The sequence below is a fragment of the Bufo bufo genome, chromosome 3 (assembly GCF_905171765.1).
Source record: "Bufo bufo chromosome 3, aBufBuf1.1, whole genome shotgun sequence".
Classification (NCBI taxonomy): domain Eukaryota; kingdom Metazoa; phylum Chordata; class Amphibia; order Anura; family Bufonidae; genus Bufo; species Bufo bufo.
The window spans coordinates 43213805-43233695 of NC_053391.1; the positions used below are offsets into that span (position 1 = coordinate 43213805).

General features: G+C 45.1%; 1 protein-coding gene across 4 annotated transcripts in view; it reads right to left on the reverse strand.

Moving 5' to 3' along the window:
* Positions 1 to 1809: 1809 nt before the first annotated feature.
* ITSN1 (intersectin 1) overlaps positions 1810 to 19891 on the reverse strand; it is a 163377-nt gene continuing 145295 nt past the window's right edge. For 3 of the 4 annotated variants that reach the window (XM_040423145.1, XM_040423144.1, XM_040423142.1), the window contains 10 exons: positions 17829 to 18012; positions 17392 to 17490; positions 16077 to 16244; positions 13965 to 14177; positions 12161 to 12282; positions 10877 to 10959; positions 10514 to 10597; positions 7415 to 7588; positions 3240 to 4022; positions 1810 to 3206 (listed from right to left, as the gene is read on the reverse strand). In XM_040423145.1, coding sequence (XP_040279079.1) covers positions 3874 to 4022; positions 7415 to 7588; positions 10514 to 10597; positions 10877 to 10959; positions 12161 to 12282; positions 13965 to 14177; positions 16077 to 16244; positions 17392 to 17490; positions 17829 to 18012 — 1276 coding nt within the window. In that variant the 3' untranslated portion in view covers positions 1810 to 3206; positions 3240 to 3873. Of the gene's footprint in view, positions 4023 to 7414; positions 7589 to 10513; positions 10598 to 10876; positions 10960 to 12160; positions 12283 to 13964; positions 14178 to 16076; positions 16245 to 17391; positions 17491 to 17828; positions 18013 to 19891 lie in introns of all 4 variants that reach the window. The other variant, XM_040423143.1, reaches the window with a different exon arrangement.

Here is a 19891-nt window from a genome sequence, read left to right on the forward strand (position 1 = left end):
CGGGCCTGGCCGGCACACGTTCGTGTTCATGAGCCCTTCGATAGATGTGAGATAAGGCGCATTTACACGCGTCGAGGAGAAGCTGATTGTCAGGAAGGAAGCGTTCCTTCCCGACAGTCGGCTGCTCGTTCAGTGGAGGCGAAGTCCTGCATTTACAGGCTGCGATCTCCTCCACAGTATGAGGACGAGGGATCGCTCTTTCCCATACATAATCATTCCTGTGCACGATCTGCTGCCCGGGAACGATGATTGAGGTGTCCGCACCTCCGATCATTTCATCCGATGAACAAACGTTTCGCTCGTTCATCGGGTGATCTGTGGGCACCTTTAGACGGGCAGATTATCGGAAACGAGCGTTTCGTAGGAACGTTCATTCCCGATTATCGTCCCAATATTCGCATCGTGTAAATCCACCTATAGAAAGAGAGACAAACATGATATAGACAAACACAAGACAGATAAGAGATACAAAGGTATTAGATACGAGAGAAACAGATCCACAACATACATATGAGATAGATATCAGACAAACACCAGACAAAAAGAGATAGACACAGATATGAGGTAGACAGACACGACATAGAAAGAGACAGACACACAAGATAGAGAGATAGATATTAGACAGACAAACATGAGAAACAGAGGTCACGTTCACACATCAGTGTTTGATCAGTGATTTCCATCAGTGAATGTGAGCCAGAACTGGGTGCGGGTCAAAAACAGAGAACAGGTGCAGATCTTTCCCTAAGGGCTTCATGCACACTGTGCGGACCGCAATGCACGGGCACCAGCCATGTGGCCACCGTTTGCGGAAGCAGACCCATCCACTTAAATAAGATCACGATCTCAAATATTCTGTCCGCACCGCAAAAAAAAAAAAAAAAGAACATGTATCTGAAGCATGGACAGAATCCCACGGAAGCGCTCTATAGTGCTTCTGCTCCGCGGATTGCAGACCCATCCGTGAGACCTTAGGGTGCATTCACACAACCATATATATTTTGTGGTCCGCAAAACACAGATCTGCATAAAATACGGATGCGGAGCAAAAATATGGTTGTGTGAATGGGGCCTTATACCTCATTTCTGTATAAGCTCCACTTTTGGTTCTGGCTCAGAATCTCTGATGGAAATCACTGACTGTATGAAAGTGACCTCAGATAGATATGAGATAGAGAGAGATATGAGACAGAACGATATTAGACATAAGACAGAGAGATAAATGAGCGAGAGAAAGAGACAGACAGACATGAGACAGAGATAGACACAAGATAGAGATAAGAGAGATATTAGACAAACATGAGACAGATAGAAAGAGACTGACATGAGATACAGAAATAAACAGAAATATTGAGATGATAGAAAATGAGATAGATAGATAGATAGATAGATAGATAGATAGATAGATAGAAGATAGATAGAAGATAGATAATAGACAGATAGGAGATAGATATGAGATAGATAGATAATAGATTAGGAGATAGATAGATAGATAGATAATAGATAGATAGATAGATAATAGATAGATAGATAGATAGATAGATAATAGATAGATAGATAGATAGATAGATAGATAGATAGATAGATAGATAGGAGATAGATAGATAGATGATAGAGATAGATAGATAGATAGATAGATAGATAGATAGATAGATAGATAGATAGATAGATAGATAGATAGATAGATAGGAGATAGATAGATAGATAGATAGATAGATAGATAGATAGATAGATAGATAGATAGAAGATAGATAGATAGATAGATGATAGATAATAGATAGATAGATAGATAGGAGATAGATAGATAGATAGATAGATAGATAGATAGATAGATAGATAGATAGATAGATATGAGATAGATATAGACAATACATAGGAGATAAATCAGATGGATCGTATATTGTGACTGGAATAGATTCGAAATACTGTAATAAGAAGAAATGCTACATAACAAATAGAGGAAAACATAATGAAATAAAGTAAAAGCTGAGGAAGAAAGCTTGTTTTCTAGTGCCCCCTCGGCTCCACTGTTCCCTTCCAGCTATTACCCCCGTACCCGTCCTGCGGCTCCACTCCATTCACGTAAACATGGCTGAGCTGCAATACCACACACAATCCATGGGTGAGGGTGGCGCTGTTTCCTGAAGAAAGCTGCCATGTCTTTATCATCTCATACAACTCGTTTAAAGGGGTATTACCCCCACTGATTCTGAAAATGAAGGAGCCGCAGCGCTGATTTACTGCTATGCCCCCTTCTCTGGCTGTGCAGGGGCTCCGTGGGGGCTGGCTGCAATCCTCCATCACTCTCAGGATTGGTTGTCGCCCGGCCAATCCTAGAGAGACACACCCTTGATTTATAAGGTGAGAACGCCCCTTTAAGCTACAGTGAGCAAGCAGAGCTGAATGCACACACGTACTGGTCACTGGAGGTATTTCGTAAGGCGATCGCGCCATCTGCACAGATAATCCACCACACTGCTACTAGAATACATCTCTGCATAAGTAAAACCCCCACATACGTGTACATCGTCAGCGCCATTACTTGCTGTATACTAATATGTCAAATATGTGCCTCTAAAAAAAAACTCCCACTATATCCTGTAGCTCCCACAGCATGGGAAGCTGTATACTGAGTCTAGCATCCGGCTGAAACGGACATATGGAAGGAGCAATGGATGTGACCGCTGCTTTCAGACAATCAGCATCACTAGGACTGCTTTCCTCAGCGCTGATTTGCTAAAAACAGGTGACAGACCGCATTCCTACTCCCAAGTCCTTTTCAGCTTGATGCCAGGCAGAGTCTACATCCCACCTAGAACATGCTGTGAATTAGGAAACTCTCAATGTGCTCTAAAAACATTAAAATATGAAGTCTGGACCATCATGGCGGCCATGGTGCCACCACTGGGATGCGGAAAGCCTTTTCTGCTTTTACTTAGTTAACACACACACTTCCCGATCCAGGCAAATCATTACTTCCATGGTCAGCCTTAGGACCTGTTCCGTACCACAACCAATCAGACGCCTGCTTTTAGCAGTGGCGTCGAGAGGATGATGAAAGGTTATTGGGTTCTGCTGAAGGAGAACTGTACCCCCGCCACTTCCAGACATTGGGCTGAAATAAATAACAGGATGCCCCTAGGATGCATCGTACCGTACGTAGCAGCTTGCATGGCGCAACCACGCTATTCCAAGTAGGTCATATACTAGGGCGCCCGTTTTCTGCAATAGTGGAGAACCCCTTTAAATCGCAACGTGTCCTACATTGACCACTGATCACGAAATTTTGAAAGCATAAAAAAATATTAGCTGTGTCCTGCCACTGACCTGTGTGTAATGAACATAATCATAAAACTAGTGATAGGTGGCGCTATCATCCATGAAAACGTTAGCCGCTCACTTACTACAACCTCCCAAAAATAGGAAAACCGCGAACGAGCGGCAACATGATGCGTTATCTCTCATGTGTCACACCGGGGCTTGGTCTCGGGTGAAATTTGGTCAAATATCCTCGAATGAATTAGGCAAATTTCCTAGCCATAGTAGAACTACTAATCCCAGCCTGTCCCCCGTAGCTGCTGGTGGGGGGCTTTCTGGGTGGCTTGAGCCTCTTGGGAATGTAAGCGTTCTTTCAGAGCCGGCGACGCGGCGGAGTGTTCATCACAGCGAAGGTCGTTCAGAAAGGAAAGAAACGACATCCTAAAATCTAAAATGACTTCCCACATATAAAACACGGACATTTTCTTAGAAAATGGTCATCCCAATTTTAAAAATCCTGCCATGGGAGAACGGAGGTGTTAGATCCGGGATTGGCGACGATGTACCATCATGAGAGGCTGGCGGGAGAGGCCGAGGTTGTGCGCCCCCCTCTCCCTAGGTTTCATCAAACAACTGCAAGTCCAGCCGGACGACTATCTCCCCTGTGGGGACCTCGTGTAACAGCAGACATTTAGTGACGGGGCCTTTGGAGCCTTGGTCTTTCTTGATGTCCGCAACTCGGATTTCTGTTCTTCCCAGAAAATCTGAAACGGCAGAAAATCCGTATTACAATTTACAATTATTTTTTTTTATGAATAAAAAGTTACACAATTTTCCAATATACTTTCTCACGGTTTTCAAGATCACTGCTTGCTGTCATTCAATAGAAACCTTCATAGTAAACTTTCAGGGCATAAACATCTGCCCTGCTCATGTCATGGACACACAAGTGCGCGGATCATAACTGCACCAACTTTCATTTTTGCATTTTTTCCTCTCCGCCTTCAAAGACCCATAATTGAATTTTTTTTACTTTTCTGTATTTTTTGCGGGACAAGATGTATTTTTTATTGGCACCACTTAATTTACTAAATCTTGTACTAAAAAACAGGAAAAAATTATTTGTCGTGTGATATAAATTCAAAAAATATATACATTTCTGCCATGGTTTTTCAGGTTTTGTTTTTTATGGTGTTCACTATGTGCTAAAAGTGACATGTCGAGCTTATTCTGTGGGTCTGTACGATTACGGCGATACCAAATTTGTACAGTTTTTATTTTGTTTTGCTACTTAAATAAAAAAAAACTGAAAAAATTAAACATTTCTTTGCCCTGCCATATTCTGACACCAATAACTTTTTTATGTTTTCCTCTACTGAGCTGTGTGGCAGCTTGTTTTTTGTTGTGCGAGATATTTTATTGGTCCCATTTTGGGGTACATACAATATTTTTCAATTTATAAGACGCACCTGATGATAAGACGCACTTAGGTTTTTGTGGAGGAAATTAAGAAAAGAAAATATTGTGAACCAAATGGTGTGCTTTTGGTGAGTTTTGAACTAATGGAAGGTCTGTGGATGGCGCACTGTTATGGGGGGATCTGTGGAGGACACTTCTAGGGGGGTCTGTGGGGGACACTTCTAGGGGGGTCTGTAGGGGACACTTCTAGGGGGGTCTGTAGGGGACACCTCTAGGGGGGTCTGTAGGGGACACCTCTAGGGGGGTCTGTAGGGGACACCTCTAGGGGGGTCTGTAGGGGACACCTCTAGGGGGGTCTGTAGGGGACACCTCTAGGGGGGTCTGTAGGGGACACCTCTAGGGGGGTCTGTAGGGGACACCTCTAGGGGGGTCTGTAGGGGACACCTCTAGGGGGGTCTGTAGGGGACACCTCTAGGGGGGTCTGTAGGGGACACCTCTAGGGGGGTCTGTAGGAGACACCTCTAGGGGGGTCTGTAGGGGACACCTCTAGGGGGGTCTGTAGGAGACACTTCTAGGGGGTCTGTAGGGGACACTTCTAGGGGGGTCTGTAGGGGACCGGTAGCGCATGTCACTCACTCGTCAATCTCCGGCCCGCCCACTTCATTAATAACTGGGGCCCAATGTAATGGGGTCAGATACCCCCATAACAGAGTCATCCACAGATCCTCCAATAAGTTTCCTCCACAGATCCCCCAGTAACACTGTCCTCCACAGATACCCCTATAACACTGTCCTCCACAGATCCCCCTATAACACTGTCCTCCATAGATCCCCCTATAACACTGTCCTCCATAGATCCCCCTATAACACTGTCCTCCATAGATCCCCCTATAAGTGTCCTCCACAGATCCCCCAGTAACACTGTCCTCCAAAGATCCCCCTGTAACACTGTCCTCCACAGATCCCCCTATAAGTGTCCTCCACAGATCCCCCTATAAGTGTCCTCCACAGATCCCCCTATAACACTGTCCTCCACAGATCCCCCTAGAAGTGTCCCCTACAGATCCCCCTAGAAGTGTCCCCTACAGATCCCCCTAGAAGTGTCCCCTACAGACCCCCCTAGAAGTGTCCCCTAAACTTATAGGGGGATCTGTGGAGGACAGTGTTACAGGGGGATCTGTGGAGGACACTTATTGGAGGATCTGTGGATGACTCTGTTATGGGGGTATCTGACCCCATTACATTGGGCCCCAGTTATTAATGAAGTGGGCGGGCCGGAGATTGACGAGTGAGTGACGTGCGCTGCCGGCCTGCCCGCTGCGTGCATAGTGAGTACTGCAGAGAAGCGATTACAGCTAGTTTAGCAAAACAGCACTGCTAGGGGCTGCTGCATACACTGATAGCGCCCCTGTTTACATGTCACTGGCACATCGCAGGCCGCTATGCCTATGCAGCACAGCACAGCCTGCGATGTGCTGGCCATGTAATACTGCTCTATTCGCTTTACAAGACGCACGGCCACTTTCCACCCACTTTTGGGGGGAAAAAAGTCCATCTTATAAAGCGATAAATACGGTAATCTAGAAATATTATTATTTATATATCATATGTTTTTGAATATTTTTTAAACATTTTTCTAACTGTACTTTTTAGTTCCCTTAGGAGATTTGTACATGCAATCTTCTGATCGTTTGTACTACAGACAGCAATAGAATACTATTGCGGTCTATGAGATTTTCACAGGCTGTGCCTCAGGCACAGCTTAGCAGGCAGCTTAATAGGACAGGCCTGGGAGTCTTCACAATGCACCAGGCTGTCATAGAAAGTGATTGGAGACCCAAGATTTCAGAGAGTAGAGGGAACCCCCTTATCTGACTGCTCAGATGCCTCAGTCGCTATATAACCCAAGGTTAAATGACTAGGTTTGTAGTCATATCCCATCTCATTGATTGCCCGAATGGAGCAGGATCCAAGGATGACCCCGCTCCAAACACCTCTCACTCCCCCTCTGGCGTTGTGAAGGGGTTAAAGACACTTGCCCTGCACCTGTTTTCATCAAATAACCAGGGCAAATGTTTATCCCTTGATACTAAAACGGGAAGGTTCCTACTGAATGACAGCAAGCAGAGATCTTGAAAACTGCAAGGAACTTGTATATGTTCCATGAGAGGTTAAAACTGACAAATGTAACATTTGGCACCGTCTTTCGCTTCCATAATAGAAAAAGAAATCTGCTTGGAAACCGTCAACAAGCTGCTGCTGATGGATCCATTATTCTTATTTGTCTCTATGTTATGTTGAATACATTATGCAATGCAAGAGGTAAAATATAATCCACAGGTAGCATGTACAGATCTTGCAGCAAAAAGTCTGAATATTTCCGAATACCCTCTGCAACAGGCAATGCAAGTATTACACATTCATATATCAATCACATAAGGAGACAAATGTAACCTGCCTGCTGATGGTTTCCGTACAGCAACAGCTTCTCTAAATAATTCTAAAGATATAGTCAGGAAGCACAAAATAAAATAATGTATGGCCCAGCTAAGAAATCCATTTCGATGTCTAAGACCCTGCCAACCCAGTATTCTAAAACCGAACTCCCCCTCTGCAGTGGTCATAGGCCTAGATGGAGAGGGGAAGGGGTGCAGCTGATAGCAGCATGGTAACAGAAGTGCTATGGTTGTGGTAAGCATCGGGTGAGTCCTCATAGATGCGACCTCATGGTACTAACCGTCTGGAGAAAACTGATCTCTTTCGAACACAGTGATGCAGAGGACGTCCTGCTCCAGGTCCTTGATGAAGAACTGGCAGTTGGAGTTCCACTTGGGGTTCAGAGTGTCCTGTATGGTCTTCGTGATGTGACACTGGGAGCCCATCGTGATCTCACAGTACGGATTACTCTTCCCTGTGCGGTATGATAAGAATACATGGCTCACGCTGTCAATGGCAAGGCAGTATCAGGCTCAGTTCAGACATGGCGGACAACAGTCAACATAGTTAGCGGTACTATAACTCTAACCATGTGTTAGCGTGCCTTGTGGATAATACAGTAAAATCGAGGTTGCCATTTTCTCTAAATGATCCAGTTATCGTGTTGGGCTCTCTTCCGCACACTAGAATACAGTGCGTGTTTTGTCTTCGAACCACCAAGTACTAACACCTGTATGGTTGTCAGATGCGTCAGGAGGTTCCCTTTAAATTTAAGACGGTGCCACCTCCACTCATTTTCTTGGGTCATCTGTAACATGCTTTATATTTTATGTAAGGGATGATATGCAAATTAGATTGGTGCCTCTTCGTTTTGGAAATGACTCTGGCTTGGGTTATATCCATTGTCGTGTTTTAAGGCTTATAATGGATTGTTTTTAAACCAAAATGACCATCTTGAGTGGGCTTAGGGACCAAAATGACGATGTAGAGTGGCTAAGGACCAAAATAACAATGTGGAGTGGGAATAGGGACCAAAATATCCATGTGGAGTGGGATTATTGACCAAAATGACCAAGTAGAGTAGGGATAGGGACCAAAATGACCACGTGGAGTGGGATTCTGGACCAAAATAACCATGTAGAGTGGTTGAGGACCAAACTGAACATGTGGACTAGGATTAGGGACCAAATGACCATGTGGAGTGGGAATAGGGACTAAAAATTACGAAGTGGAGTGGGGATAGGGACCAAAATGACCATGTGGAGTGGTATTTAGGACCAACTGACCATGTGGAGTGGGATAGGGGTCAAAATGACCAAGTGGAGTGGGGATAGGGACCAAAATGACCAAGTGGAGTAGGATTCGGGACTAAAATGACCAAGTGGCGTGGGATTCGGGACTAAAATGACCAAATACAGTAAGGATAGGGACCAAAATGACCACGTGGAGTGGGATTCGGGACCAAAATAACCATGTAGAGTGGTTGAGGACCAAACTGAACATGTGGACTAGGATTAGGGACCAAATGACCATATGGAGTGGGAATAGGGACTAAAAATTACCAAGTGGAGTGGGGATAGGGACCAAAATGACCATGTGGAGTGGTAATTAGGACCAACTGACCATGTGGAGTGGGATAGGGGCCAAAATGACCAAGTGGAGTGGGGATAGGGACCAAAATGACCACGTGGAGTGGGATTCTGGACCAAAATAACCATGTAGAGTGGTTGAGGACCAAACTGAACATGTGGACTAGGATTAGGGACCAAATGACCATGTGGAGTGGGAATAGGGACTAAAAATTACGAAGTGGGGTGGGGATAGGGACCAAAATGACCATGTGGAGTGGTATTTAGGACCAACTGACCATGTGGAGTGGGATAGGGGTCAAAATGACCAAGTGGAGTGGGGATAGGGACCAAAATGACCAAGTGGAGTAGGATTCGGGACTAAAATGACCAAGTGGCGTGGGATTCGGGACTAAAATGACCAAATACAGTAAGGATAGGGACCAAAATGACCACGTGGAGTGGGATTCGGGACCAAAATAACCATGTAGAGTGGTTGAGGACCAAACTGAACATGTGGACTAGGATTAGGGACCAAATGACCATATGGAGTGGGAATAGGGACCAAAATGACCATGTGGAGTGGGATTAGGGACTAAAATGACCAAGTGGAGTGGGATTAGGGACCAAAATGACCAAGTGGAGTAGGATTCGGGACTAAAATGACAAAGTGGCGTGGGATTCGGGACTAAAATAACCAAGTGGAGTGGGATTCGGGACCAAAATGACCATGTGGAGTGGGATTAGGGACCAAAATGACCATGTGAAGTGGGGATAGGGACCAAAATAACCAAGTGGAGTGGGATTCGGGACCAAATGACCATGTGGAGTGGGGTTAGGGACCAAAATGACCATGTGGAGTGGGATTAGGGACCAAAATGACCATGTGGAGTGGGGATAGGGACCAAAATGACCCTGTGGAGTGGGGATAGGGATGACCAAAATGACCACGTGGACTGGGGTTAGGGATGACCAAAATGACCAAGTGGAGTGGGATTCGGGACTAAAATGACCAAGTGGCGTGGGATTCGGGACTAAAATGACCAAATACAGTAGGGATAGGGACCAAAATGACCACGTGGAGTGGGATTCGGGACCAAAATAACCATGTAGAGTGGTTGAGGACCAAACTGAACATGTGGACTAGGATTAGGGACCAAATGACTATGTGGAGTGGGAATAGGGACCAAAAATGACCAAGTGGAGTGGGGATAGGGACCAAAATGACCATGTGGAGTGGGATTAGGGACCAAAATGACCAAGTGGAGTAGGATTCGGGACTAAACTGACCAAGTGGAGTGGGATTCGGGACCAAAATGACCATGTGGAGTGGGATTAGGGACCAAAATGACCATGTGGAGTGGGGATAGGGACCAAAATGACCCCATGGACTGGGGTTAGTGACGACCAAAATAACCATGTGGAGTGCTTAGGTACCAAAATGACCACGTGGACTGGGGTTAGGGACCAAAATAACCAAGTAGAGTGGGATTAGGGATCAAAATGACAATGTGGAAAGGGGTTAAGGACCGAAATGACTATGTGGAATACTTAAGTACCCTGTGAAGTGGTTAGGGACTAATGTGAACCTGTGAAGTGCTAAAAAGATCCTGTGGAATGGCTAGGGACCAAAATGACCATGTAGTGTGGTTAGGGAACAAAATGACCATGTGTATTGTTTAGGTACCTATAGGGGGCACTAGAGAGACAGTTTTCTACCTTTTGGAGGAGAGACAATATGCCCACTTGTATTATCCAGTGATACATATCAAGCGCTGACAGAGACACAAACCCTTAATTCCTTGCTCCGGAGAAGAACGTTGTGCACTCACCATGTGATCTGCAGGGTTTCAGCTCGATGCCTTCAACAATATTCACCATCAGTCTGCCGATTCCTGTTGCTCTTTGAGAACGTACTGTGTATAAAGTAAAAAAAAAAAAGAAATGTGTCTCCCGCATCTAGTGTCCGAATTTATAAGATCACAAGTGTGAACATGAGGAGCACTTTCATAAAATACTCGATAATTCTATGTGGCTCCATTTCTCAGCAACCTGTTGCCACCACTAGAGGGCAGACCTGTATGAAGCTGTATATGGCTTGTGCCATGCAGATTGTCCCCCCAGTGGCAGCTGAGATTCATTCAATGTCAATTTGTGAGAGTTAAAGGGACTAGTGATATCCGCAGCAGTATTACCTAAATACGCCTTCTCTCTCTTCTTCTTCTCTGTTTCTATGTACAACTCGGACGCAGCTTTAATTTTCTGCACCCACGCAGTCCTGGAAAACACAAAACCATCAGCCATTTACACAGAGCATCCACACAACAGCTGCTTAATAACAAAGCCCCCCATGTGTATCCCCATTCACCCCTACTCTCAGTCTTATTATCTTAGCCTCATGTCTAGAAACGCTGAGTAGCTTGAGATGCCTCTTGCTGACAACCTCTGTCAGGTTCTGATATTACATCTGACAACTGGTAGACTACCGATTTTCACACATAAGTCCTAGAGTTGGATCCCCCATCACCTATGTATAGTGGATGATGAGAGGGAGCAGTTTGGTAAGGCACCACGTCTGTCTAGGAGTGCTGGAGGGGTCATCAGAATTTGGGACAGACTGGCCACTAGATTATGAGAGGATCCTTCAGTGGGTTCAGGCGAAACAATAATGGTCCCTTAAGATCCAGCTGAAGACAACCCAATAAAGGTCCAGCTGAAGACAACCCCGATAATGTGAAACAATAATGGCCCCTCAAAGTCCAGTTGAAGACAACCCAAATAATGTGAAACAATAATGGGCCCTAGAGGCCCATCTGAAGACAACCTCATAAAGGTCCAGCTGAAGACAACCCCAATAATGTGAAACAATAATGGGCCCTAGGGGCCCAGCTGAAGACAACTGCATAAAGGTCCAGCTGAAGACAACCCCAATAATGTGAAACAATAATGGGCCCTCAAAGTCCAGTTGAAGACAACCCAAATAATGTGAAACAATAATGGGCCCTAGAGGCCCATCTGAAGACAACCTCATAAAGGTCCAGCTGAAGACAACCCCAATAATGTGAAACAATAATGGGCCCTAGGGGCCCAGCTGAAGACAACCCCATAAAGGTCCAGCTGAAGACAACCCCAATAATGTGAAACAATAATGGGCCCTAAAGGTCCAGCTGAAGACAACCTCAATAATGTGAAACAATAATGGGCCCTAGAGGCCCATCTGAAGACAACCCCATAAAGGTCCAGCTGAAGACAACCCCTAATAATGTGAAGCAATAATAGGCCCTAGAGGTCCACCTGAAGACAATCCCATAAAGGTCCAGCTGAAGACAACCCCAATAATGTGAAACAATAATGGGTCCTAGAGGTCCAACTGAAGTCTATCCCAATTCAGAGGCGACTTTGGAGGCAGTTACTTGTCTCTTTTGCAACGATGGGAATAGAAGTTCATTTCTCCACATTCACTGACATGAAATTCTTACCTCTCATTTATGCTCTCCGCACGGAGTGTGTAGACACGATCAATGTGAGAAATGTGGAAGATCGGCTCATCCCCTGAGGGATCTGTGGGCAGCTTCACCAGCACTTCATTCAGAAATATCGGCTGCAGGATATAGATTTACATGAGAACCTGTACATAAAACACATTAATTCACCTACAATCTGATTAATAATGCAGCCTGGACTGAGGGATGGCATCATGTGACTGCTGCCAGGCTGCTCTTCACTATCTCCAAGGGTATGTGACCTAATTGTTCAGCTTAAAGAGAAGATCCATCCTAGCAACCTATTTTTTTTTATAGTTCCAATGTATCTAAAATAAAAAATAAAGGAACTTTGGTAATAGCCTTAATTAAAAATGTCCTACTGTTTTAAGTTTACAGCTCCTACACATAATGTGTCTCCGAGGATACAGTCTAATCTTGCAGTTATACTATCCATCTGGCCTTCAGCCTTCCTTATCTTGTGTATGTATGTTAGCAAGAAGTAGAGGTCAGAAGGAATATGACTGTAAGATCAGACTACACAGCGTTTGTTTGTAGTCTGTTACCATAGAGACTCACAGGTCCCCATAGCGGCTGTATACACAAAATGGTACAATATTACTAATCAAGGGAATTTGCAATGCTTCTCTATGTTTTATTTTAGATGCATTCGAACAAGAAAATAATTGGCTACTACGGTGGAAACATCCTTAGAGCCAAATGCTAGAGACACAATGCTTTACAGCGACATTTTCCACTAGGCCATAGAGCCTAAAGACTTTTGGTCAATATCTTAGCAGCACGTAAGGGCCAAATGAGTATAGTCTACAGATAAGCAGCAGCAAGACATCTACTGTGTCCCTTATGTTGTGGGGAAAACCCTATACATTGGGCTAGAGTCTGGATACTGAGAGTCTGTCAGCAGTTTTGACTTCTCAAAACTGCTGACAGAGGCAGAGTGATGAGGGGTAAAGCTGTTTAAACATACCTTTGTGTGTGCTGCAAGTGCCATGGGGGTGGTCTGTTCATGTGCAGGGTCCTCCTCACCGCGTAGGGGACCTTCTCGGGATGAAATGGTTGGATGCTTGAAGGTAGGAGTTGAAAAGTCAACAGTCAACTGCACATGAAGGGACCGTCCCTAAGAAGTAGGGGTCGAAGGGGGGGGGGGGGGGGGGGGGGGGTTCAGCAGTTTTGACCTCTCAAAACTGCTAACAGATGTAGATTGATGAGGGATAAAGCTGTTTAAACACTTCTGTGGGTGCTTATGATTCCTGCATGAAGATCAGGAGAAGTTTTAATGCCCATGGCGCTGAAAGTGCCACGGGGGCGGTCCCTTCACGTTCACAGTCCTCCACTCTGAGTGGTGTCTCGTCTAGGGGTCTCCAGGTTGGGTGCTTGAAGGTAGAGTTGAAAAGTCTATAGTAAAGAGACTGCACATGAAGGGACCGCCACCACGGCACTTGAAATTGCAGTATCGGGGTCATGTAAGAAGCATGAGCACCCACTGAGGTGTGTTAAAACAGCTTTGCCCCTCACCAACCTGCCCCTGTCATCAGTTTTGAAGGGTAAAAACTGCTGACAGACTCCCTGTAATGGCAGGAACCAGTTTTAAACACCTTAATATATCTGTGGTGAGCATTAGACTTGTTCCAGAAGACCGCTTGTGGGATTCCAGATCACTGGACAGCTCACGCCATATTATCAGAATAGCCAGACTATTGGCATTTACCCATTTTTCTGTCTGTCATGGTCTGGCGGACCTTTGCCTGGTCTTCTAGCCATGGTGTTATTCCCCACTCACCGTCTTGTACATCTTGTACTGGAGGTTGGACTTGGGGCTGAACACCTTGTCAGTGCCGGAGGAGCCCAGCGGTTTTATCACCTGGGTCAGCAGCAGGAAGTCATTGAACAGGAAACCATACAGCTCCTTGTTGCTCTTCGCCTTGTACAGTTTGCCGCTGTGCAGGAACTTGCGCGGCCCCAGGCAGTTAGTCACAGAGTTGAACACTAGTTGCTGTAAGAAAAAGAAAAATGGGTGGCAGGAAGCCAGCGGTTAAAGGGCTTGTCCCACGAAAAATATTCTACATATTTCAAAGCAGCTCCTGGATCTAAACACTTTTGTAATTACATGTAATTAAAACTTTAGTGAAGCCAATGAGTTATTCAATAAAATCTATATGTATAGCGCCACCTGCTGTTTGTCCTTTTTCTTTATTTCTCTGTCCACCTCACTGAGGTGGATGCACAACCGTAACGTTCCTGCCCGACCCGGGTTTCGCTCTCTGGCTTCCTCAGGGGCGACAACTGCCTGTCAGTTGTCGCCCCTGAGGAAGCCAGAGAGCGAAACCCGGGTCGGGCAGGAACGTTACGGTTTTTACCTTTGTTATATGCCTTTTGTCTACTATCGCTTGTGAGTAGAATAAAACCTTTTAAACCAACTCTTAAGAGGGTGCTTCACTATTTGCCAATTTTCTTAACCCTGCAGAGGAGGCGGTCTGTGGAGGATCGGATCCTTTGGGTGAGGAGGATAAAGGTTGGTGCCCTGTTTCATTCACCTGTGAACCGGATGATATAGTCTCAAGCAGCGCGGTTTCTAAATTTCCGTTACTCGATTATCCAGTGTGAATTACCTACCACACTACATCGGAACCAGCAGCGCAAGTAATCTGTCCGTGTTGGGACACAGGACTGACTTTTACATTTTATTTTATACCCTCTTTGTTTCAAGACTGGAGAAGAGAGGGGGAGGGGGCAAAGAGCTGTGCTGTGGGCAGCGTCTGGTTTCTCATCCTTGTACAGGTGACCCAAGGGAGGCATATATAGAGTGTGAAGGAGTGCATAAGCCAATCATATGGCTCGATGATATGTATATATTATTCACTGCCTATAGAGAAGCACCTCTTTGAAGTGTCACATATGACGTATGCAGTATTATTGTTAGAATGGAAGCCATTACAAAATGGCAACGGTAACCAGATGTTTACATTAGTTCACATTCCAAAGTAGGGCCCAGTGCGCAGATGCCAGGGTGTTATCTCCTCTCTCTTATCTCTTCTTCCTTTTTGACCAATGAAACAATGTTTTATGCCTCAGTGAGGACTGCCCTCTTCTGAAGATGTATATACGCTTACCCCATGTAATAAAAGTTAGAGATTGCATTGACCATCTATGTGTCAGCGTCTAGTCTCTCAGCCACGCGTGGATATTAACCCCTGGGGGGGGGTACATTGATTTGGAGCACCAGAGTGCATCTCAAATGCTCTAATTTAGGGCGTCTTCGTCACCTATGAAACCTGGCTGACCTGCTGCATGTGCTCTTGGCAGCTGAAGACATCTGTGTTGGTCCCACGTTCATATGTGCCCACATTGCTGAGAATAATTATGTTTTAATAAATGCAAATGAGCCTCTAGGAGCAACGGGGGCATTACAATTACACCTAGAGGCTCTGCTCTCTCTGCAACTGCACCCTCTTTACAATTTCATTGACAGGACCAGGCAGTGTAATGGATCATGCCTTGCCCTGACTTTACTAAAGTCAATTAAAGTGCAGAGGGTGCAGCAGTTGTAGAGAGAGCAGAGCCTCTAGGTGTAATGGTAACGCCCCTGTTGCTCCTAGAGGCTCATTTGCATATATTAATGCTTAATTTTCCTCAGCAGTGTGGGTACATATGAACATGGGACCAACACAGATGCCTTCAGCTGCCAAGCGCACATGCAACAGGTCAGCCAATTTCATGGGTACAGAACTGCTGACAGATGCCCTTTAAAATCAATGTAATGTGCTGATTTATTGTATTTCATTGACTTCTCCACCTTATCAATCTCCATTTTGTCTACAGTGGAGACCAGGAAAATCAAATCTATAGAGGCCCAACATAGGAAATTTAAGGAGCTCCCAAAAAAGTTATCTACCTCAGAGAGCCCCTCGCACTGCACATGTGCCTGGATCCACTCCAGACGGTCAGAGTTTTCCTTTTCCCGGACGCCCTCGTTGACCTGTGAGCACAGCTCCTCCGCCTTCTCCAGGGCATGCTTCAGGTGGCTGTGATCGGGGTGATTCTCAGGGGTATTTTCTATAATCTAAATATCAAAAGTACAAAAAAAAAGGCCACAAATCACATTACACAAAATATCTATCATTGAGTGCTGCCCCTCTGAGCAAGGCAGCAGGGCGGCTTCAGCATAACAAGGGCAATAACTGCCGATGCAGGTTCTATTGTACTCAGAAAGCAGAGATATAGTAAAAATTACCCTTAGAGGCCTATGATACAGGCATGCCACCCAACAAACATTGGTACAGGGACCAGCAAGGGCAGATTGGCAGCTGTGTGAGACATGGGGCAAGAAGGGTCATGGGTTCCTTGGCCTCATATTCCTTCTCAGCTCGGGTGCCGGGGACACGAGTTACAGGGGTTGTTCGGCTTTAATCCTTATGTATTAAAAAGCTCTCTTACTTTCTAATATACTTTGTGCTATAATTCTCTGCAATTTTAAGACCTCTGCTTGCTGTAATGTAGCGAAACAGTCACGGTCTACATTCTGCGGCGGAAAACATGTCCCACCAAAATCGTTGGGGCATGATAGCTTGATAAGCTTACAATAAGGCAGTTTTAATGGTGGTATTTGGGGAAAGTGAAATACATTTACATTAGTGGCACAACCCCGTTAATTCTCTCCATGCACTGCTGTGGCCCCCTCCATATCCTATCGCTGGTGTACTGCTGAAATCACTTCACATGGTCAAAGCTCCCCCTGTGGTAGGCTGTGATTGCTGGCATCAGTCATGTGATGTATCTTCACCATGGACATTGTATGCAGGCAGAGCTGATCAGGGTCTGCTAAGACCCTGCAGCTTTGCTATACCCCAGACACACTGGTGTCACATGATCTCCTGATGTTATCACATATTTCACGGCATGATGGGACAGCAGACACATGACAAACCAGGAAGTAGGATTAAAGCATGGGGGATAAGAGAAAACGGCAAATGAGGTACATTTTTAAAAAAAACTATCCAAGGAGGAATGGGAACTAAAATACACTTTAGAGTGAAAAGTAGTTTATGGAACAAACCCTTCAATACTAATTTGACCGTTGCGGGATTGCATAGGGGATTTGCATACAGCGATTTTCTAAGATTTGGACATACTGTACCCCTTTAAGTCCCCTTTAAATGCGAAGTACAAACCTGCCGTGAACATAGGTGATTGTACCCCTTATTACTTACGTTTTTTATGATGAGAGGATATCTTGTGACTCTTTGCATAGGTTTGAGAATGAAGCTGGACAGCGGCATTCCTTTACATCGAGGATCCATAGCTAATCTCTGAGGAGACAGCAAAGCATCCATTAAGTCACCAGGTATGTATGTATGTAAGTGTCTCCGAAGGTCCTCAGCACTGGACATGAGGGGAGGAAAATTCTGGATTTCCTGAGATGGCCCCATAGAAGTGAACTGAGCAGTGGACAGACAAGTGCACTACCGCTTCATTTAGAGAGAAGACTTGGGGACACCCAGATCTCAAGATCAATGGGGGGGGGGGTCCTAACGGTCAGACCACCACCATCCAATATACATCACCGATCCAGTGGACAGGCGATAAATCCTTTTCGTGGGATAAGCCCCTTTTTGTTTTTACAATCTTTAGACAACAAAGGACTCACTTTGACAAACTCCTTGAACTCAGGCACTTCGTCGGTTTTCTGTTGAATCAGGGCAGCACCGTTAAGTTGGCAGCTACAGAAGCGGATGTAGGGCTGCATGTGTGGTAACTGGGCTGTCAAGATGTCACCGATCATCTTCACCGGCATCTTCTCACCAGACATCTTCTTACGAACACGTAATGCCCTAAGAACACAAGAGGAACGGTAAATCTAGACGAACTGGTCATTTCAACTGGGAAACCCATATTTACCTACTTTTAAAAATTATTTTTGGAGACGCTTGAGATTATAATATTTTTTTCTAGGTAAACCCCATCCACGAAGATAGGCCACATCTGCAAAACATCAGCCCCATTCACACGTCCGCAAAAGGGTCCGCAATTTTTACGAAACGGGTGCGGACCCATTTATTCTCTAAGGGCCCGGACGTGAAGCAGAGAGCACACTATGTGCTCTCCGCTTCCGCATTTGCGGAGCGCGGCCCCGAACTTCCGGTCTGCAGCTCCGCAAAAGATAGAACATGTCCTATTCTTTGAATAGGCATTTCTATAGGGGGTGCCGGCCGGGTGTGTTGCGGATGCACAACACACCACGGACGTGTGAATGAACCCTAAGGGTCCATTCACATGTCTGTAAAATGGGTCCGCATCCGTTCCGCAATTTTGCGGAACGGGTGCAGACCCATTAATTTTCAATGGGGCCGGAATGTGCTGTCCGCATTTGCGGATCCGCACTTCCGCATCCGTGCTTCCGTTTCCGCAAAAAAATAGAACATGTCCTATTCTTGTCCGCAATTGCGGACAAGATAAGAAATTTTCTATTATAGTGCCGGCGATGTGCGGTGTGCAAATTACGGAATGCACATTGCCAGTGTCCATGTTTTGCGGATCCGCAATTTCCGGGTCCGCAAGACACTTACGGACGTGTGAATGGACCCTAAGTGCCGCTATTAACAGTGTGCCACCAATATAGTGCCAGCATACTGCCCGCTATCACATAGCTATACAATTAAAGGGGTTGTCTCACTTCAGTAAGTGGTATTTATCATGTAGAGAAAGTTAATACAAGGCACTTACTAATGTATTGTTACCGTCCATATTGCTTCCTTTGCTGGCTGGGTTCATTTTTCCATCACATTATACACTGCTCGTTTCCATGGTTTACAGACCACCCTGCAATCCATCAGCGGTGGTCGTCCTTGCACAATATAGGAAAAAGCACCAGCCTATGTGCACTCCCATGGTCCCGGCTACCAGAGGGGCTGACGCTTTTTTCAATAGTTTGCGAGCAAGACCATCACTGATGGATTGCAGGGTGGTCATTACCATGGAAACAAGCAGTGTGTAATGTGATGGAAAAATGAATCCAGCCAGCAAAGGAAGCAATATGGATAATAATATATTAGTAAGTTCCTTGTATTAACTTTCTCTACACGATAAATGCCACTTATTGAAGTGAGACAATATAATTGTATAATATATAATATAAAAACATAAATAAAATTCTGACTTCATGTAACCACCACCAGGGGGAGACAATGCATACATACTGATATGTCTCCCATTGAAGTCAATAGGAGCAATATAAATACATATGCAGCAATCTTTCTGCTCAAGAAACACTAATGCGCATGTAAGGACATTGTGGTGACCGGTTCATCAGAAATACGGTATATCAAGACCATCAAAATATTTGTCTGCCTCATACAGAACAGACTGCTGTGATTAAGATGTAAAATGAAAAGCAAGCAGTGGTATACACAGGATTTACTTATCATGACTGCTCTGGGGTTTCCATGGTTGCATCATCAAATGCAGATCAAGTCATGTGACTACCAATCATATAAACACATTCATAAGAAGGGGAGGTCACATGACAGGACGTCCAGTTATTCCATTGATGGCCTCCATGGCAACCCCAGAGCAAGCAAAATATTAATAAATCCTAGAGGAGGCAAGAAGAACACAGCAAGGTCTGTTACAGAAAGTGTTCATTTCAAATGCATACACGTATACCTTTCTAATGTACCATCGCGGGATGTGCATATGAGCAAGCAAAACTAT